Source organism: Musa acuminata, chromosome BXJ1-3 (assembly GCF_036884655.1).
Source record: "Musa acuminata AAA Group cultivar baxijiao chromosome BXJ1-3, Cavendish_Baxijiao_AAA, whole genome shotgun sequence".
NCBI classification, from domain to species: domain Eukaryota; kingdom Viridiplantae; phylum Streptophyta; class Magnoliopsida; order Zingiberales; family Musaceae; genus Musa; species Musa acuminata.
In genome coordinates this window covers 44,791,198-44,806,348 of record NC_088329.1, presented here as the reverse complement: position 1 = coordinate 44,806,348, position 15,151 = coordinate 44,791,198, and the positions used below count along the sequence as shown (strand labels likewise).

General features: G+C 40.2%; 3 protein-coding genes across 3 annotated transcripts; 2 read left to right on the top strand and 1 right to left on the bottom strand.

Annotated features, from left to right (window-relative positions):
• The first annotated feature begins 1,937 nt into the window (after positions 1-1,937).
• Positions 1,938-6,684, top strand: LOC135634200 (uncharacterized). Its single transcript, XM_065144514.1, has 7 exons — positions 1,938-2,041; positions 2,241-3,235; positions 3,442-4,883; positions 4,967-5,045; positions 5,128-5,528; positions 6,131-6,229; positions 6,330-6,684. Exons 2-7 carry the CDS (start codon positions 2,563-2,565, stop codon positions 6,486-6,488), a joined length of 2,853 nt encoding a protein of 950 aa, XP_065000586.1. The 5' UTR covers positions 1,938-2,041; positions 2,241-2,562; the 3' UTR covers positions 6,489-6,684.
• A 3,485-nt stretch (positions 6,685-10,169) lies between these two features.
• LOC135634192 (F-box protein SNE-like) lies at positions 10,170-11,017 on the top strand. Its single transcript, XM_065144496.1, has one exon. The coding sequence runs from the start codon at positions 10,295-10,297 to the stop codon at positions 10,832-10,834; it is 540 nt and encodes a 179-aa protein (XP_065000568.1). The 5' UTR covers positions 10,170-10,294; the 3' UTR covers positions 10,835-11,017.
• A 300-nt stretch (positions 11,018-11,317) lies between these two features.
• Positions 11,318-14,743, bottom strand: LOC103979870 (uncharacterized). Its single transcript, XM_009396098.3, has 3 exons — positions 14,605-14,743; positions 12,931-13,087; positions 11,318-11,582 (listed from the first exon to the last, which is right to left on the bottom strand). The coding sequence occupies exons 1-3, from the start codon at positions 14,605-14,607 to the stop codon at positions 11,536-11,538; spliced, it is 207 nt and encodes a 68-aa protein (XP_009394373.1). The 5' UTR covers positions 14,608-14,743; the 3' UTR covers positions 11,318-11,535.
• Positions 14,744-15,151: the final 408 nt, after the last annotated feature.

Below are 15,151 nucleotides of genomic sequence, written 5' to 3'. Positions count from 1 at the left end.
ATCTCAAAAGTACTCTGTTTTAATCATCATCTTATGGATGCCTTCCAATCACATTTCCACTCCACCCTTTACGAGACTGTCAGGTTCAGCTACCTGATTTCCAACTCATGCAAGCCTTTCGTTGTATTATGGGTTTGTATCTCAACTCAGGGAGAAGAAGTGCAGAAGAGAAGGGCACTTTCATCAGGTTTTATGACCCAATTCCAGTCTCAAATACTTCCAATGTTTTTAAGGTCGGAGTAGCAGTAAGCCATTCCGAAGTGCCCTTCTCGTGTGCACACTGATTGAGGATGGAAAGAGGGAGGTGAAAGCAACAGGCCAACACAAATCATCAAGGGAGTTTGGTTTCTTTATTGTGTTTCTCCTAAGATTCCATTAATGTCTCTGTCTAATCATTTCCCCAAGTTTATTATCTCCCAGGTTTGTTCACACTTCCCTGCCAGGATAGTTCATGAGATCATCCTCCATCATATAGTTCAATGAACCCGTGCCGAAGCAAGAGGACACACCGCAACCACTCCTGCAAACCATACCTTCAAAACTGTTGATTTGCCAAGGAAATGGAAGATTGAAATCCATGCGTCGTGATAAACTGATCTGCAATGAAGAACAGAGCATTTGCCAGAGAGCCAGAGGAAGAGAGAGTAAGAACATTTCATCAAACACTTCCACATACCTCAACTTTCCTTCACCGGAGAGAATTCCATTAGCTTCACCTCCAAAACACGAGAACAATGTGCCCAACCAAGATGAGCTCCGACGTCGATGTTAGCGAACAAATATATTGTGACTGGTGAATTAGGACGGTTCGATCCGCGGGACGATGTCGAAAACTTCCTATAGAGTGAATGATGAGGTGGTCGTATCCTCGGAAAGAAGTGTCAGTTGGCGTTGGTCAGGATCCAGGACGATTACTGCTCTCCTTTGCACGGGGGGTGGCGTCGGCGATGACGTGCCTGGGGTCCTAAAATGTGTCGTATCAGTCGACAAGCTTAAAAGACCGAATGGAGACCAAACAAACTTATCATGATTCACTTCCAACAAGATGTCAAAGTTTTCATTGATTCAGTTTATCTTTTTTTCATTCTTTCCCCCCTAATATTTATCTATCACTCGAGTGTTCGAATCGTGTTAAATATTATTTTTGTTTTTTCTAAATGAGATATATAAATAGTTAATTATGAATATGATATTTCATAGCATCATTATTATTATTATTATTATTATTAAAAATAATAAAAAAATAATTTTGAGCCTTTGATTAACCAAATATATTTAAATTATTATTCAACATTTAAGCATTTGTCATATTGTTTAAGGAGTCTTAATCATTACCACATTTTATAATTAAACTAAATCAATCACTCTCAAATTATCAAGCAATAAGAGCAACACTTCTCTTAAACATCGGACCTAACATCATTTACTTTCTCCAAAAAGAAAGGATGTTAGGAATTTAATTAGGTGGAGGGAGGGGCGTTGATCTCAACGTCCACATTGGGCCATGCACGCATCTCGATGCAGCCGCTCGGTGAGAATCTCAAAGCGTGGGCATTATAAGCCGACGTGTCGGAAGCGGGGAGCAGACAGTATGATCCGGCCATAGCGGGTCATCCACGGAGCTCGATGCAAGCAATCAGTATCCAGACCGAATCTCAAAGCGAGGGCACCGCCGTCTGATGTAAGGGTGTCCGAGAAACGTCGGTGCGTCGGAAGCGGGAGCCGTGGTGGACCGCGCACGGATCTTGATGCAAGCAATCAGTATCCTGAGCGAATCTCAAAGCGAGGGCACCGCCGCCGTGCACCGTAAGGGTATCCGAGAAACCCACGTGTTCGAAGCGGGAGCCGACATTAAAATCCGGGTTCCCGCCAAAGTTTGGCGCGAAAAACATTTTCCTATTAAACAAATTCGCATCGACTTTCCTTTCCTTCCCGCCCTCGACGCCTCGGTACCCCCGGGCGATCGCCTCCGCTCAACTAGGGTTTTCCTCTTCGGTTGCCGCCGGCCTCCGCATCTCCTCCGCGGATCACATCCATCAAGGTAAGATCCCCCCGGCTCGGATTCCCTCGGATACTGTTCCTTTTCGGCTCGATCTTCTCTTGGGTTTTCGAGCTAGGGTTTCGAATTTTTTGTTCTTTTTTGGGGTTCGGTGCTTTTGTCTGGGTCTGTTGGTCAGATCTGAATCGCTTGATTAGATCGGTTGTGCTGTTGCATTTATGATGGATTCGATGCTTTCCAGGTCACAGTACTTGGAATTCCGATACCATATGGTTCCAGGATTTGGTGTATGTAATCACGAATTGGCCTCAAGATCCGCTGAAAGGTTTCAGGGTGCGTGATCCTAAATTATCAGACAGTCACTGGCAATCTGATCTTGATGGATTCTGTTTTTGCACTTTTTTCTGCTTGTTCTTGTCACTGGTAGGAAAAGGGATACATTATGCCGCAGGATTGATCTTGGAAAGAAAGAGACCCTTTTGCCGGGAGAGGAAGTCGGTCTGTGCTTTGCAGTCTTGCTGAGTTAGATAGTTGCAAACGCTCGAATCTTTATCTGCTCAAATATGGAGGATTTAGTTTCAAGAAATCATAATGTCAACCACCCGAGAAGACGATCGTTGAGACTCAAACATGTACGTGTCATCTATGAAGAGAATGGCGTGGAAATTATAGGTTTATCTGCGGCAAGTGAGAAGCACAAGAAAGAGTGTGATCCCGCTGTAGGCAAGCAGGTAAAAGTTATGATGCTCGAGTCAGAGGATGACGGCTTTACCTGCAAATCTAGTGATCATGTCGACACCCTCTCTGATAGCGTCGCTGATGAACAAAGTGCCATTGGCATAACCTTGAAGGATTTGCGAAAAAGGTGCAAAGCTAGGAAACGGAAGGCCCCAAAATGTAATTTTTCCTCAGAAGTTGACTCTGGATGCCATTCGACTTCCGGGGAATCCAAGATGAAGAATCACGAACATGTCAAACTGGAACAGGAGGAATATGACCTTGAGGAACCCCTTATCAAACTGAAGCGTTTAAAGGGATCTGCTCGGGACAAGAAGCGACCAAAGCGTGCACATTTGTGTTCAGATGATTTAGTTTCCAAGAAGGTGGATACATTGTCACCCTGTAGGTTCTGTGATCCTGTGCAAGATTTGTCACCTGTAGTAAAAGCTAATGCATCAACCAAGGGAAGGGTTTCAGAGGATGATGCTACAGAGGTCGATGTGAAAAACACAGCAGGTGAGGTCTCGACTTGTAGATATTCATTTACTCTATATTTTCCTTAATGCGCTACTTTGCCTTTGCTTCTATATTCCATGCAAACACTAAGTCAAGAGCAAGTTGGCTGATAAATTCTGGAAAAAGATGCAAGTTCCATCTTCGCATAATAAATTTCTTTCTGTTCTTTTATCATATTTCTTATGATGACATTGGGATGAATGCAGGGACACACTATATGGAAGTCAGTAATTCTCTGGTTTCTTCTAATGCTTCTGTAAATGGTGATCTCCTTTGTACTGCCATTCCTGAATTTGTTCATCATGTTAAAGGTGAGATTGTAGATACTTGTTCATTGGATTACCAAATTGAAGATGATCATGCTGTCAAGGGCACCCAATCAACCAATCTGTTTCAGAAAGACACTGAAGATAGTGAGGCCTCTTCTTTGTCAATTTCTAAGCTAAAGAATAACCTTTTCGTTGATAGTCCTAGATACAACATTGTTAAAACTGAGAGGTCTGAAGATGATGCTCTGATGCATAAGCATACCTGTGCTTCTGGGAATTCAACTGCTAGTTTTATAGCAAAACCTGTCTGTCCTGAAGAGCCATCTAGTGGGGAGAATGGTGAGTTTGCTCCTGCTAGTAAAGATCCAGTATGTTGTGTTTGTGAGATTTCCATTAACTATAGAGAACCAGAAAATTATCCTGGTGTTCCTGAAATTAGTGAAGAACAAATTGGTGGAACCAAGGACCTTTCGGCAATTCCAAATTGGGATGTCATCCCATCAGTTTTGGAAGAATCAAAACATGTTAGAGTTCCTCTAAATGGCTTAAAACATGTGAGAGTTCCTCTCAGTGGCTTCAGTCCCAACTCCATCTCTGCCCCTGCAGACAATTATCATGTTAACAATAGGAGAAATAAGAAAAGAAGCATTTTACCTGAAGAGATTACAGATAAGAACCCATCAAAACAGATAAATTGTTCAGCTAAATGCCATAGTTATGAACCAATGGAAGCAAAACTTATCTGTGCTGTCGATATGGTAAATGAGGATACTCAAGATTTAGCTAATGGTACACCACTACAAGAGATGCCAGTATACGGTCAGGCAAACGATGTGATTGATGAGCATTACCTCTTGTGTAAAGAAGTATTTGGTTTGGAGGAAATATTTTTATCCGGAAAGGAAGATCATAGTTGTGATGATCTAGTTCATGATGTGATGGCTGGTAGCGTGCTCTGCTCCCTGCCACTCTCCAAGACATGCTTCGGTGTGGCCAAAGAGTTGCAACATGCTGGTGAGGAGACAGATCCTTTCAGTAAATTGGAAAATGCTTCTAATGGCCAAGCAGAGAAAGCAATTGATTTCTCTGGGAAAATATCCAATTTCTCTAATTCAGATGGATCAACAGAACTTGATCCCCACTCTCGTAAAGCATCTCCTCTGTGTATAATTTCAAGTGATGGTCTGCAATGCACAGATGATTTACTGAAAGACACAGAAGACTTGTCTTGTGTAGTGGAAGAAAAGCTTGATGCTACTTCAGATCAGCCAACTATAACTGCAATATCTCATTCAGTTGTGATCAGCAAAGAACAATCTGAATGTGATCAGGAGTCGTTGGCGGATCATCCTCCCGAAAAGCTATTATCATATAGGAAGGTTTGATTACTTGCATTTTCTGTTAAATATTGTCCTTAAATCTCAATCTCCCGAGCTTACATTTTGTCGTTACATTGTGGCAGACCATGTCTCCAACCTCTCAGGAGAAACTTTGCCAGGCTTTAAGGGACATTGATCTACAAGATGTCAGTCAACCAACTGGTAAGCATTGTATTTGTATCCGTGTACTAATACATTTTTTTTGTTATCGTTGTCAATAGTCACCGTGCTCCATTTGGATTAGAAAAATCTCTAGCTAAAAGGAAGAGGCTTTCATGCGAGAAATGGATAAAGGCAAGGATATCCTCCTCACTTCTAGGTCCCAAGGAAGCTAAACAATGTCTGGGGCCTGAGCAAACAAATAAAAAGCCAAGGAACCAATCTAATGGTCCTCCCCCTCCTGTTAAGAAAGTAATTGTCAAGTCACCAGAGACTTCTGGCAGGATGCCATGTTCTTGCATGAAGACTTCATCAATTCACATGAATATGGAGAAGGCCATCGAGTTTTCACAGCGGCAGATGCATGATATAGAAAGACTTGCTATGCAACTTCTGAAGGGGTTAAATTCCATGAAGAACATCATGGAAGAAACACTTAGCTCAGAAGCTCCTTCTTGCCTGCTCTCTGAATTTACTGCTGAGGAGGTATAGCTATTTCATTTTTCCCACGTTAACAAATGCATGTCTTCTGGAATCTACTTCAAACAATTCATTGTTCACACCCTTGACATCCTAGCTTTAAAAAACCATGTACAAGACTGCCTTGTGTTTGTTTTACCATGTCAAATTTGAGTGCTCATCCCTTCGGTTCTGGTTGCTTTATCTTCTTTTTTTTTTCCCCCAATAATAGCTATGAAATAGGATTGACAATACTTATGTATCATAATTACTCTTATGACAGGCATGTTCTTGCGTTGTGAGATGTTTGCTAAGACATTCGACTATACAAACCCAAATCACTAAGTTCAATCTTTTGAAGCAACTGATTCTTTGATATAGTACTTTTTTTTTTTTGTATTGATTACTTGTAGCTTACATGCTTGTGTTACTCAACAACAGACATTGATATCAGATGTTAGTTTTGTTTTCCTGTATCAGCACGTCAGATATCCACCAGATGCTTATGCTCATTGAGAGAATTGAACTGTTCCAAAAATCTTATCCTGCAATTTACCATTTAGCAAGCCGTTTGCTAATGAATGCTTAAACATGACTTGATTTGATAGCTTGCATTTGTTTATGGACAGATGCGGGCAGCTGCTGAGAATGCTTCAGAACTCGAAAAGACCACAAAGAAGTGGTTGTCTATTATGACAAAGGATTGTAATCGTTTCTGTAAAATAATGGTAGGTGACGCCGTTTCCTTGACAAAACCTCAATCCGGCAGTATCCAAAATTTGAGCATTTGATTCTTATTCGGTATTAACCTCGTCATTTAAATGACAGAGATCAGCAGACAACAAATCAACTGCTTCTGTTAATGGTGTTCGCAAAGGGAGAAAGATAACTTTTGCTGATGAAGTTGGTGGTACGCTCTGCCACGTCGAGACCTTTGAGCGACAGCCTTCTCCTGACAGTACACCTGAACGGGAGCAGTCCGGTTAGAAGCAATGCTGAAAGGTGGCATCACAACATTTACATTGGTCATTCCCTGCATTCACAAGTCAGGTAGGGAAGCAAAAGCCACTCCATTCCTTCATTTACATTGCAGATCTTTGCATCCTCTCAAGCAACAGTTACACCTATGCGAAGGTCTTCATGGATCATGAGATCCTGGAATTTCCGTGAAGGGATGTTTATAGTTGGCAAAAAAAAAAAAAAGTTAGTTTGTGAAAATATCTTATTCTTGATATTGATATTTATGGGACATTTCAATTTCAGCCTGCTAATCTTGGCCTTCATGCTGTCTTGTGTATTGTTGTACTTTGACGAAAGGCTTGTAACTAAAGTTTAAAGCAATCCTTTGCAAATCGTTTCTGTTTTGTATTGGACTCACCTGAGTTGTTGTACTTGGATGGAATACATACCAAAATTAGTTGATCTCAAATGCTGGTGGAATCCGACATAACCGAGAACCGATCTCATACAAAATTATATTTTTTCAGTGACAGATGGTAATGTTAATGTGTTCATGTTCATGTTGATTTTGTTATGTGGATGTCTTGGAAATCAAGAAAATAGTTATGTTGGGATTGTGGATGAAAACAATGAGATGATGCTATAATTGAATGAAAAATCTTCAGTTGCCTCTTTTCTTTGAAGTTGAATCTGATAAATGCAAATTGATTCAGATGGTTGGGTGTTGTACCGACCATTTCAACCATGGATACGTTAAGCATATATCGGCAAGAAGACAGAGCAGAGGGCCGTGAAATGTGAATCATTGTGAATCCAAATGAGCTTTCCGAGAGTGAATAATAGTACTGCAAAGCTGTAAATGATTGTTAGAGAGAGAAAATAAAACTGTAGCTTTGTGGTGACAGGCAGGAATCGTTTCAGTAGTTTTCTTTGGTCCATTGTAAGAGAAATGGCTGGTCATTCGCAGCGTTTCGATCGGAACCCCAATCATGCTCTCACGACTTCACGTAGTGAGAGAAATGTTACTTCATGTAAACCTGGCTGACGCTGCTTACCCATCCCTCGCACTTCCAATAAATAGCTCACATAATAATAAAACAAGATAACAAAAATAAATAGTTTTTATTTTGCAAGTAATAAAGTCAATTATAATAACTATTTAAAAATGCATCACCACTTATAAGTTGCTCGTATTTAGAGGGTCTCTTATGCATCACCGTACAATTGATTTCTAAAAATAGTTCTTAGATCTAATTTATTTTCATGTGAATTAAACACTCTTATTTCTATCTATTCATAATTTGAATAGAGTTGATGAAACTAATTTACTAAAAATCATGTTCAGAATATACATAATAGTTTTAAGAGATTCACCATATATTAAGTCCGGTATAAAAGAAAAATTCATCGTACTCTTAACCATATTCATAAGGGTATAATTATGCGTTTCAGTAATACCATTCTACTATAATACTATTGGTATCATGAATATTGAGTACAAATATCTTATCTATTTAAGAATTTAGTAAACGAGTTAAGATATTGATCTGATTTAATATATTTATCATAAAATTCACTTTTTGACTTATGTACACATAAGGATATCAATAACTCGAGATTTTTCGTATATTAAATATATATATATCTATATCTTAAAAAGTCAACAATAAAAATAATAAAATATTTTTCTTCATTAAAATATAGAATATACAACCGTCGTGATATAGAGGATATGATATCTAATTCCTTTAATACTATCATATTGAGTTATAGTAAGCCTTTTTACGCTAATGTCGGCAAATGACTTATTTGCCATCTTGAAATATTCTTTAATAACCATTAAATATTCTTTTGAGTATCAAACTAAGCATATTGGATCTTTCATAAGTATTCATTTTGTTTACTCGATCCATAGTGTTATCATAAGTAATGTCTACGGGTCTTTCAACAAGTAATGATAGATCCAAATTTAATACACCTAAAGTAGATTGTATATGCTCAAACCACTCTAAATAATTTGATGCAGAAAGAACCACTCTGAATAATTAGATTGTATATGCCTAAGTATTTTAAGAATAAAGGATCATTGATATTTTAAATTTCCATTATTATGGCTGCTTAAAGAATAATGCCAAATTTTATGAGCAAAAAACGTAAATAAGAGGATATTAACGGAAATAAAAGATTTTTATAAGGCGAAATTGGAATATTGCGGTTAAGGATATAAATCGGAAATAGTTATTTGCCGAAGGGCAATATCGTCCTTTTAGGGGCGGAAGCCGTAAACCCTATTCGTCCTCCCTCCCGTTGCGTTGTCCACCCGCGTCGGCTGACATCCGGCGTCGCGTCCACCCCATAGCCGGCCACCATCGTAGAAACACCATCACTTCTCTGCCGCCACCAGGGCAGTGCACTGCCTCTTACCAGTAAAATTATGAGCCACATACGGTTAACGAGCGGCCCGCTGAAAGAATCCAACACACATCACCTCATCTTTTTGTTTACTTGTTCCATTGCTTTCCTGTGACCCACTGTGCTCGACCCTTACAAGACGCCAACCCTTATCTGGTGCTGAGCCCTAGGCCTGAGCCGAGCGATCTCTTTGGCCTTCTCGGTGTCCTCATGGTGGCCGGGCCTCCTGCAGCTGTTGACTTGTGCTCCACGGAATTGATATATCGGCAGGGATTCCTCCGGGGGTACGGAGGCTGTCACTCACGTGAGTGGCGAGGGCCTTTGGACTCCTCCCTTTCTCCCCTTGTGCGTGCAGGAATCTGTCTTCTCTCCATGATGAGAATGTTCCATGGGCGAGACGAGCATGTGGTCTCTCGCCTCCCTGTCGAAGTAGATCTCCCTCATCATTTCCACCGAGATCTTCCTCGTGTTGGGTGGTAAAAGAGGAAGAAAGAGATGGGGAAGTGTAGGGCATCCTTCTCGGACACAATGATGAGGGTTTGCAGGAGTCTGAGCTGGGAAGGGGCGTCGGCGTCGCTCATCTTTCACGTCTTCATCCGCCCTACAATCCATCGGAAAGACCCCAACAAACACAAAAGAAAAGAAGCAGCGATGATGGATTGATTATTATTGATGCGTCAAAATAGTGCACACGAGGCACGACAACCAATCCATGGATCCATGTCGATAGCCAATAAGCATGTGACAACTCATCCTCTCATCTCATCTGATGTCTTTGTATTATCTTAATTAATTCCTTTATAACATTTATATCCACTCATTTTTTATCTTTCTCTAAAATGAGCAAATTTGGTACTCGAATGGAGTCCAATATGATAGTTTGGTGTTCCCACCTACTCTCCATGGCTCGAACATGGTGCGTGCCATCCGTGTAAACCGCGTCTCATTTAATCCTAGTCATTTAAAGCCTAGTTTGTAGGTTCGACATGGCTGACTTGAGATGTCTGTAGGTGGTGACACTTTCTTCTTTCTTATTCATCTATTCATCATTACATTCTTCTCCCGTCTCTCTCTCTCTCTCTCTCTATCTCTTTGTGTGTGTGTGTGTGTGCGTGTGTGTGGGGGAGAAAGCAGCAACGGCTAGTCGATGAGAGATTACGCTACGTGGGCACGTCACGTAAAGCGCTCGGGCACGGCCAAATTTGATGCGACCGATATGTGCATGCCAATCCACTTTGGAAGACCTTTCCAATACTATATTCATCCCAGCGTTTCTCGGGAGAAGAAGAAGAAGAAGAGAGAGAGAGAGAGGAATACGATGGGGAGGTCACGTAACGCATCTCTCAGCTCTTGGCCCCATCTCCTCGTTGCTGCAGATACCCTTCCCCTTCCACCATTAATGAGCACAACGTTTTCCTCTTATGTATAAGAGGACTCTGGGTTTCCTCTCTTGTTTCTCTTCTGCTACTACTGAAGGAACTATGCCACCCCAAGAACTGGCAGAGGAAGGGGAGGAGGAGGAGGAGGAGGAGGAGGGGAGAAAGGGGAGGCGACGGACGGCCTTCTCTATCAACGACAACGTGGACCTGCTGGCGGAGATACTGGGGCGGCTCGACGGGCGGTCGCTGGCGGTGGCAGGGTGCGTGTGCCGCCTCTGGAGCGCCGTCGGCCGCCGGGACAGCGTGTGGGAGGACGTTTGCCACCGTCACGCGGCCGGCGGAAGCGGGGCCACCCGGTCCGTGGTGGCCGCGCTCGGCGGGTACCGCCGGCTCTACCGGCTCTGCATCGGGCCGGCACTGGACCGGCTCGCCGGCTCCGACGGGGCCCACCTCTCCCTCTCGCTGTCGCTCTCCCTCTCGCTCTTCTCCATCGACTGCTACGAGCGGCTGGGCGGGAGGCAGCAGCAGCAGCAGCAGTCGGCGTCGCTGCTCTTCCTCTTCAAGCCCGTCGACGTGTCCTGAACACACGCACGTCGGCGTTTCCCTCGTGGAGCACCCAAAGGTGTGTTTCATTCATGTAACGCTGCAGCCGCCGGTATTGTTTCTACCACTGATCTCTATCGATATGTTTATTTATTGGAACAAGGACGTAATATTTTTGTTAATTTATATTTAGATTCTTGTCATGAAGACTTCATTACCCAATATGGAACTTAACTTGCTTGGTTGTCTTTTTTTTTCATTATTTAACTGCTCATAAAAAAAAAATTTACGATTACCCTTTTACGACTACCGTAGCTCTCGTTAACAACATATCAAAGTGGCTCATTTAATTATTTACCAACATCGAGGACTAGGATGCATGATCATGAAATCTGAGAAAATTTTACGTTTAGTCTCGATAAATTAACATAATTCATCATTGGCAGTGGCGATGTTACCTCGTAGCTGTTTCGCATAGATTCCCCTCCGGTCAAATACAAGATGGTCCCTTTGGTCATATCATTAAGATAGAAAAGTCATGTATGAGAAAATGGAGTTCAATATAGACCCAGAATTAGCAGTTGGACTAAAGGAAGACAAGGACGTCAAGAAATGTTTTGTATATGTGTTATAGACTAAAGATTTGGCAATCTCATAACACATTTTCTTTCTTCTTTTTTGTCTCCGAGAAAATTAAACCATCACATACTTTGAGCAGGGCTTCCTTTGTCCCCTACGCTTCATGCCATCCCGCCACTAGTTGCCGTCCTAATTATCTGAAACAAAGCTGCCAACCCACCGAACAAAGAAATATATCAGCATTGTAGACACATCGGTGCTCAAATTTATAATATTTCTGATCGACAGAACAGTAGTTAGTTTCAGAAATACAACTAGCAACTACTCAGTAATGGGGGAAAAAAAGAAAAACATTGCCATTTGGATTGAAAGGATAAGATCAACGTTTTTCTACTTCAACAAAGTGATTAAGGATACTTTCTGTTGCAAAATTCTGCTCGATTTAGTAATTTGAGAAATTATTTAAGTTTTATTTGTCAAAAGAGATATAAGAAAAAGAAAGTAAAACAAATTGTATCATCAATGGATTTCATAAATATCATGCGAACATGTAAGCAAAATTCTCGTAAAGAATTGGACTGTAACAACCAAATAGATTTCAAGCAACTTCCTATTAAATGGGGCCAATGGGACAAAGTAGCATCCTGCTATTCCAAGACAGCCTTACGGCTTTCTTTTATTGCTTTACTGGACTTTATCATGCTATACTGAGGAAGCCAATACTACCAGGACAAATTGAAGCGTCAACGTAAATTTGTCTACATGACACTTGCCTCTTAAAATCACCTAGTGAAACATAAAATCACCTAGTGAAACATAAGACAATGCTGGCAAAGTTGCCCAGGACAACAAGCTTCACTACAACTTAACTTCCGCAACATCATTTACAACATAAGCATCAATTGGAAAAAGAGAGATCTAAGTTTTATATTGGCGAAGTCTATGAGGCACCTCACCGATGTTTTGATCGTTCTATTTTTAAAAATCATATTAAGATCTTTTTATTTATAAAAATAAAATATTTAATTTTATTTTTTTCTCACGATGTCGATTTTACTGACGAAAATGTCACACATGTTTAGTGATAAATCGAAATGAGACAGAATCAATATGTGTCCAGTGGTAAATCCTTTGATAATTCTGTCAACATAGTCAATGGCATAAAGAGAAACAAGATTAAATGTTTCACTTTCATAAGTATAAGGATCTCATTGTAACTTTTAAAAATATAGGGGTCGTGATACTAAAGATAATTAATTACAAAGGATAATATATAATTAGTCCATGTAATAAGGGCCAACAAAAAAAGGATATAAGTTTCAATGGAAAAAACCAAGTAAGCAATTAAGAAGTATCAAGAATTTCTATACAGGAATATACTAGTCAACTTTTGTTCTCTATCTACTTTAATCTCATGCTAATTAGTCATCTTGGAGGTCAAATAGAAGAGTAAACAAGCAAAACAACATAGATTAAACTGCATGAAAATTCTAACTAGCAGTAGCTATAGGCAAAGGTTAATAAAGCATCAACTAGATCAGATTAGGATGACATACATGATCCGATGACCACAAAGACGAAGAACCCAAGCACAACAGGACCAACAGGATAGTCATTTCCCTTCTTTACTGTTGTCTCAGGTACTGACCCCCTCTTTGTAATATTCTTCTGGAATTTCTGTATTTTTCTGTCAGCAAGGCGCCTTGAAGTAGTCTGTAGAAAACAGTCAGATCATCATATATACACAAATGAAAGCAAAATAACAACTGCCACCAGAATTTTAAGCGCTAGCACAAATAGGAGAAAAAGTAAGTAATGATTATGACAGCACCGGCTAGTGGCCCTTTCGGATCCGCCGATCATACCATGATTATTCTAGCATGAAATAGTTAGAACAATATTGCCCTCCACATGACTAATATATCTCACTGTAACTTATAAGACCAGAGAAAATATCAAGTTCTTCCAAAACATAATTTGTATTTTGAAGTTGCACTGAATTTGTTAGTCATGTGACCAGAGAAAAAAAAACAAATTATGTGAAAGTGTAAGCAGCAAATGTACTGTAATATAGTCTGAAAATAGCCCACATGTAACGAGAAAAATTCAGCATCAGTGTCCAACATAGAATAGAATGCATTGACTTAACAAGCATTTTAAAGCATCCATGGCAATTCCCAGCAAACAAAGACTAAGTTCATTAACACCATATTCTCAAAGTAATTTTGTTATTTTCCCAACCACCAATTGGCAATATGTAAGCCTCTTCGAAAAGCATTAAGCATATTAGATAGAAGGTAATGTCCAGTGCAACCTACTCAACATAAACAAGCTCTTTGAAACCTACACTTACCATAGAACAGAACAATTGCACTGGATTCTTCAACTAGGAGTCTACGATACAATGTGTTCCAATTCAAAGTTATGATGTGTCAATTTTCTTTTCTCTCCGTGTTTTAGAAGGTGGATCAGTCACAGAATTAAGCATACGACTCATCTTTGAAAAATAAGATCCCAAATCTAAGTCAAAATTTACTTTTGCAAATTGCTTCCATCAATCCAATTATAATAATCCACTAAATCGATTACGTTTCACGCTCAGTTGTCCATCCATTGGCAACTAGATAAAATATAAGACCAACCAAAGCATGCAAACAGAGAGTAAACTTGGCTCCATCAGGAACCCGCTCCACCGAGATACACATTACAGGAGTAAACTTTGATGATAATTACCTATAAATTAAAAGGCTTCTAACCCCTCTACAACTTTTTCCCCAACCAAGCACGCAGAGAGATTTGTGTAGTGACTAGCCCTATGTCAAGGGCCAAAGCAATAATAGAGCCATCAATGCGCACAATGAAAAATTCATCATAAACAGCTTCAACACAAACATATAGTTGAATCCACCGATCATCTTTGTAGATCTCCTGGTCTCCTAATTAGATCTCATCGTCAAACAAGGTCCCGATGATCGCCTAGTGATGGATCTGACGCGTACTCTATCGCAGCCGAACTCAAACACCAATTTGTTTAAAATTACTCATTCGAGAAAGGAACAAATCTAAAATTTCAACATAAATCGACATCGACTAACGCATCGCAGATTCGAATTCCACACGACCGATCCTAAAGGAGGAACTAAAATCAAGGTTCTAATTATCAATCGAAATATTACAGATCTACGCAGATAGCGTAAAACCAATTAGATTTGGGGAAGACAATGCCTCACCATTTCTCGTCGGGGGAGGGGATCGAAAACTCGGGAGCGTGGAGATGGACGGGGCGAAAGGGGAGAGACGGAGACGCTACGCCTTCGCGTCTTCGGATCAATATTTGGATCGCGGGGACAACGCGCCTCCGTTCATCGGATGTTATATATAGGTCCGCCGATTCTAGAAGCATCTACAGGGAGCGTTACCCGTTCAACCCTTGGAAAATTTCTTCTGCGGACCGAGTCCGAACCGGAAATGGCAGACCGTGGACCGGTTCAACATGCTACCCATGGATCACATATTAACAACATACAAATATCTAAATAATTAAAATATTAATATGGATTTAATGTTTCCTTTACTTGATAATGGATTTAGGTTATTATTATTATATATATATATGATTTTCTTAGAAAATACTTATTTTAGGTTTTTATAATCAGTACATCCATTTTATTTTTTAAATAGTTCCTCTAATTAAAAAAATACATAAACTATCCTTCAAAAAATTTTCATCTGTAATAATGTTTTTGACTTGTTATAATATTTTAGCTGTCACAACAA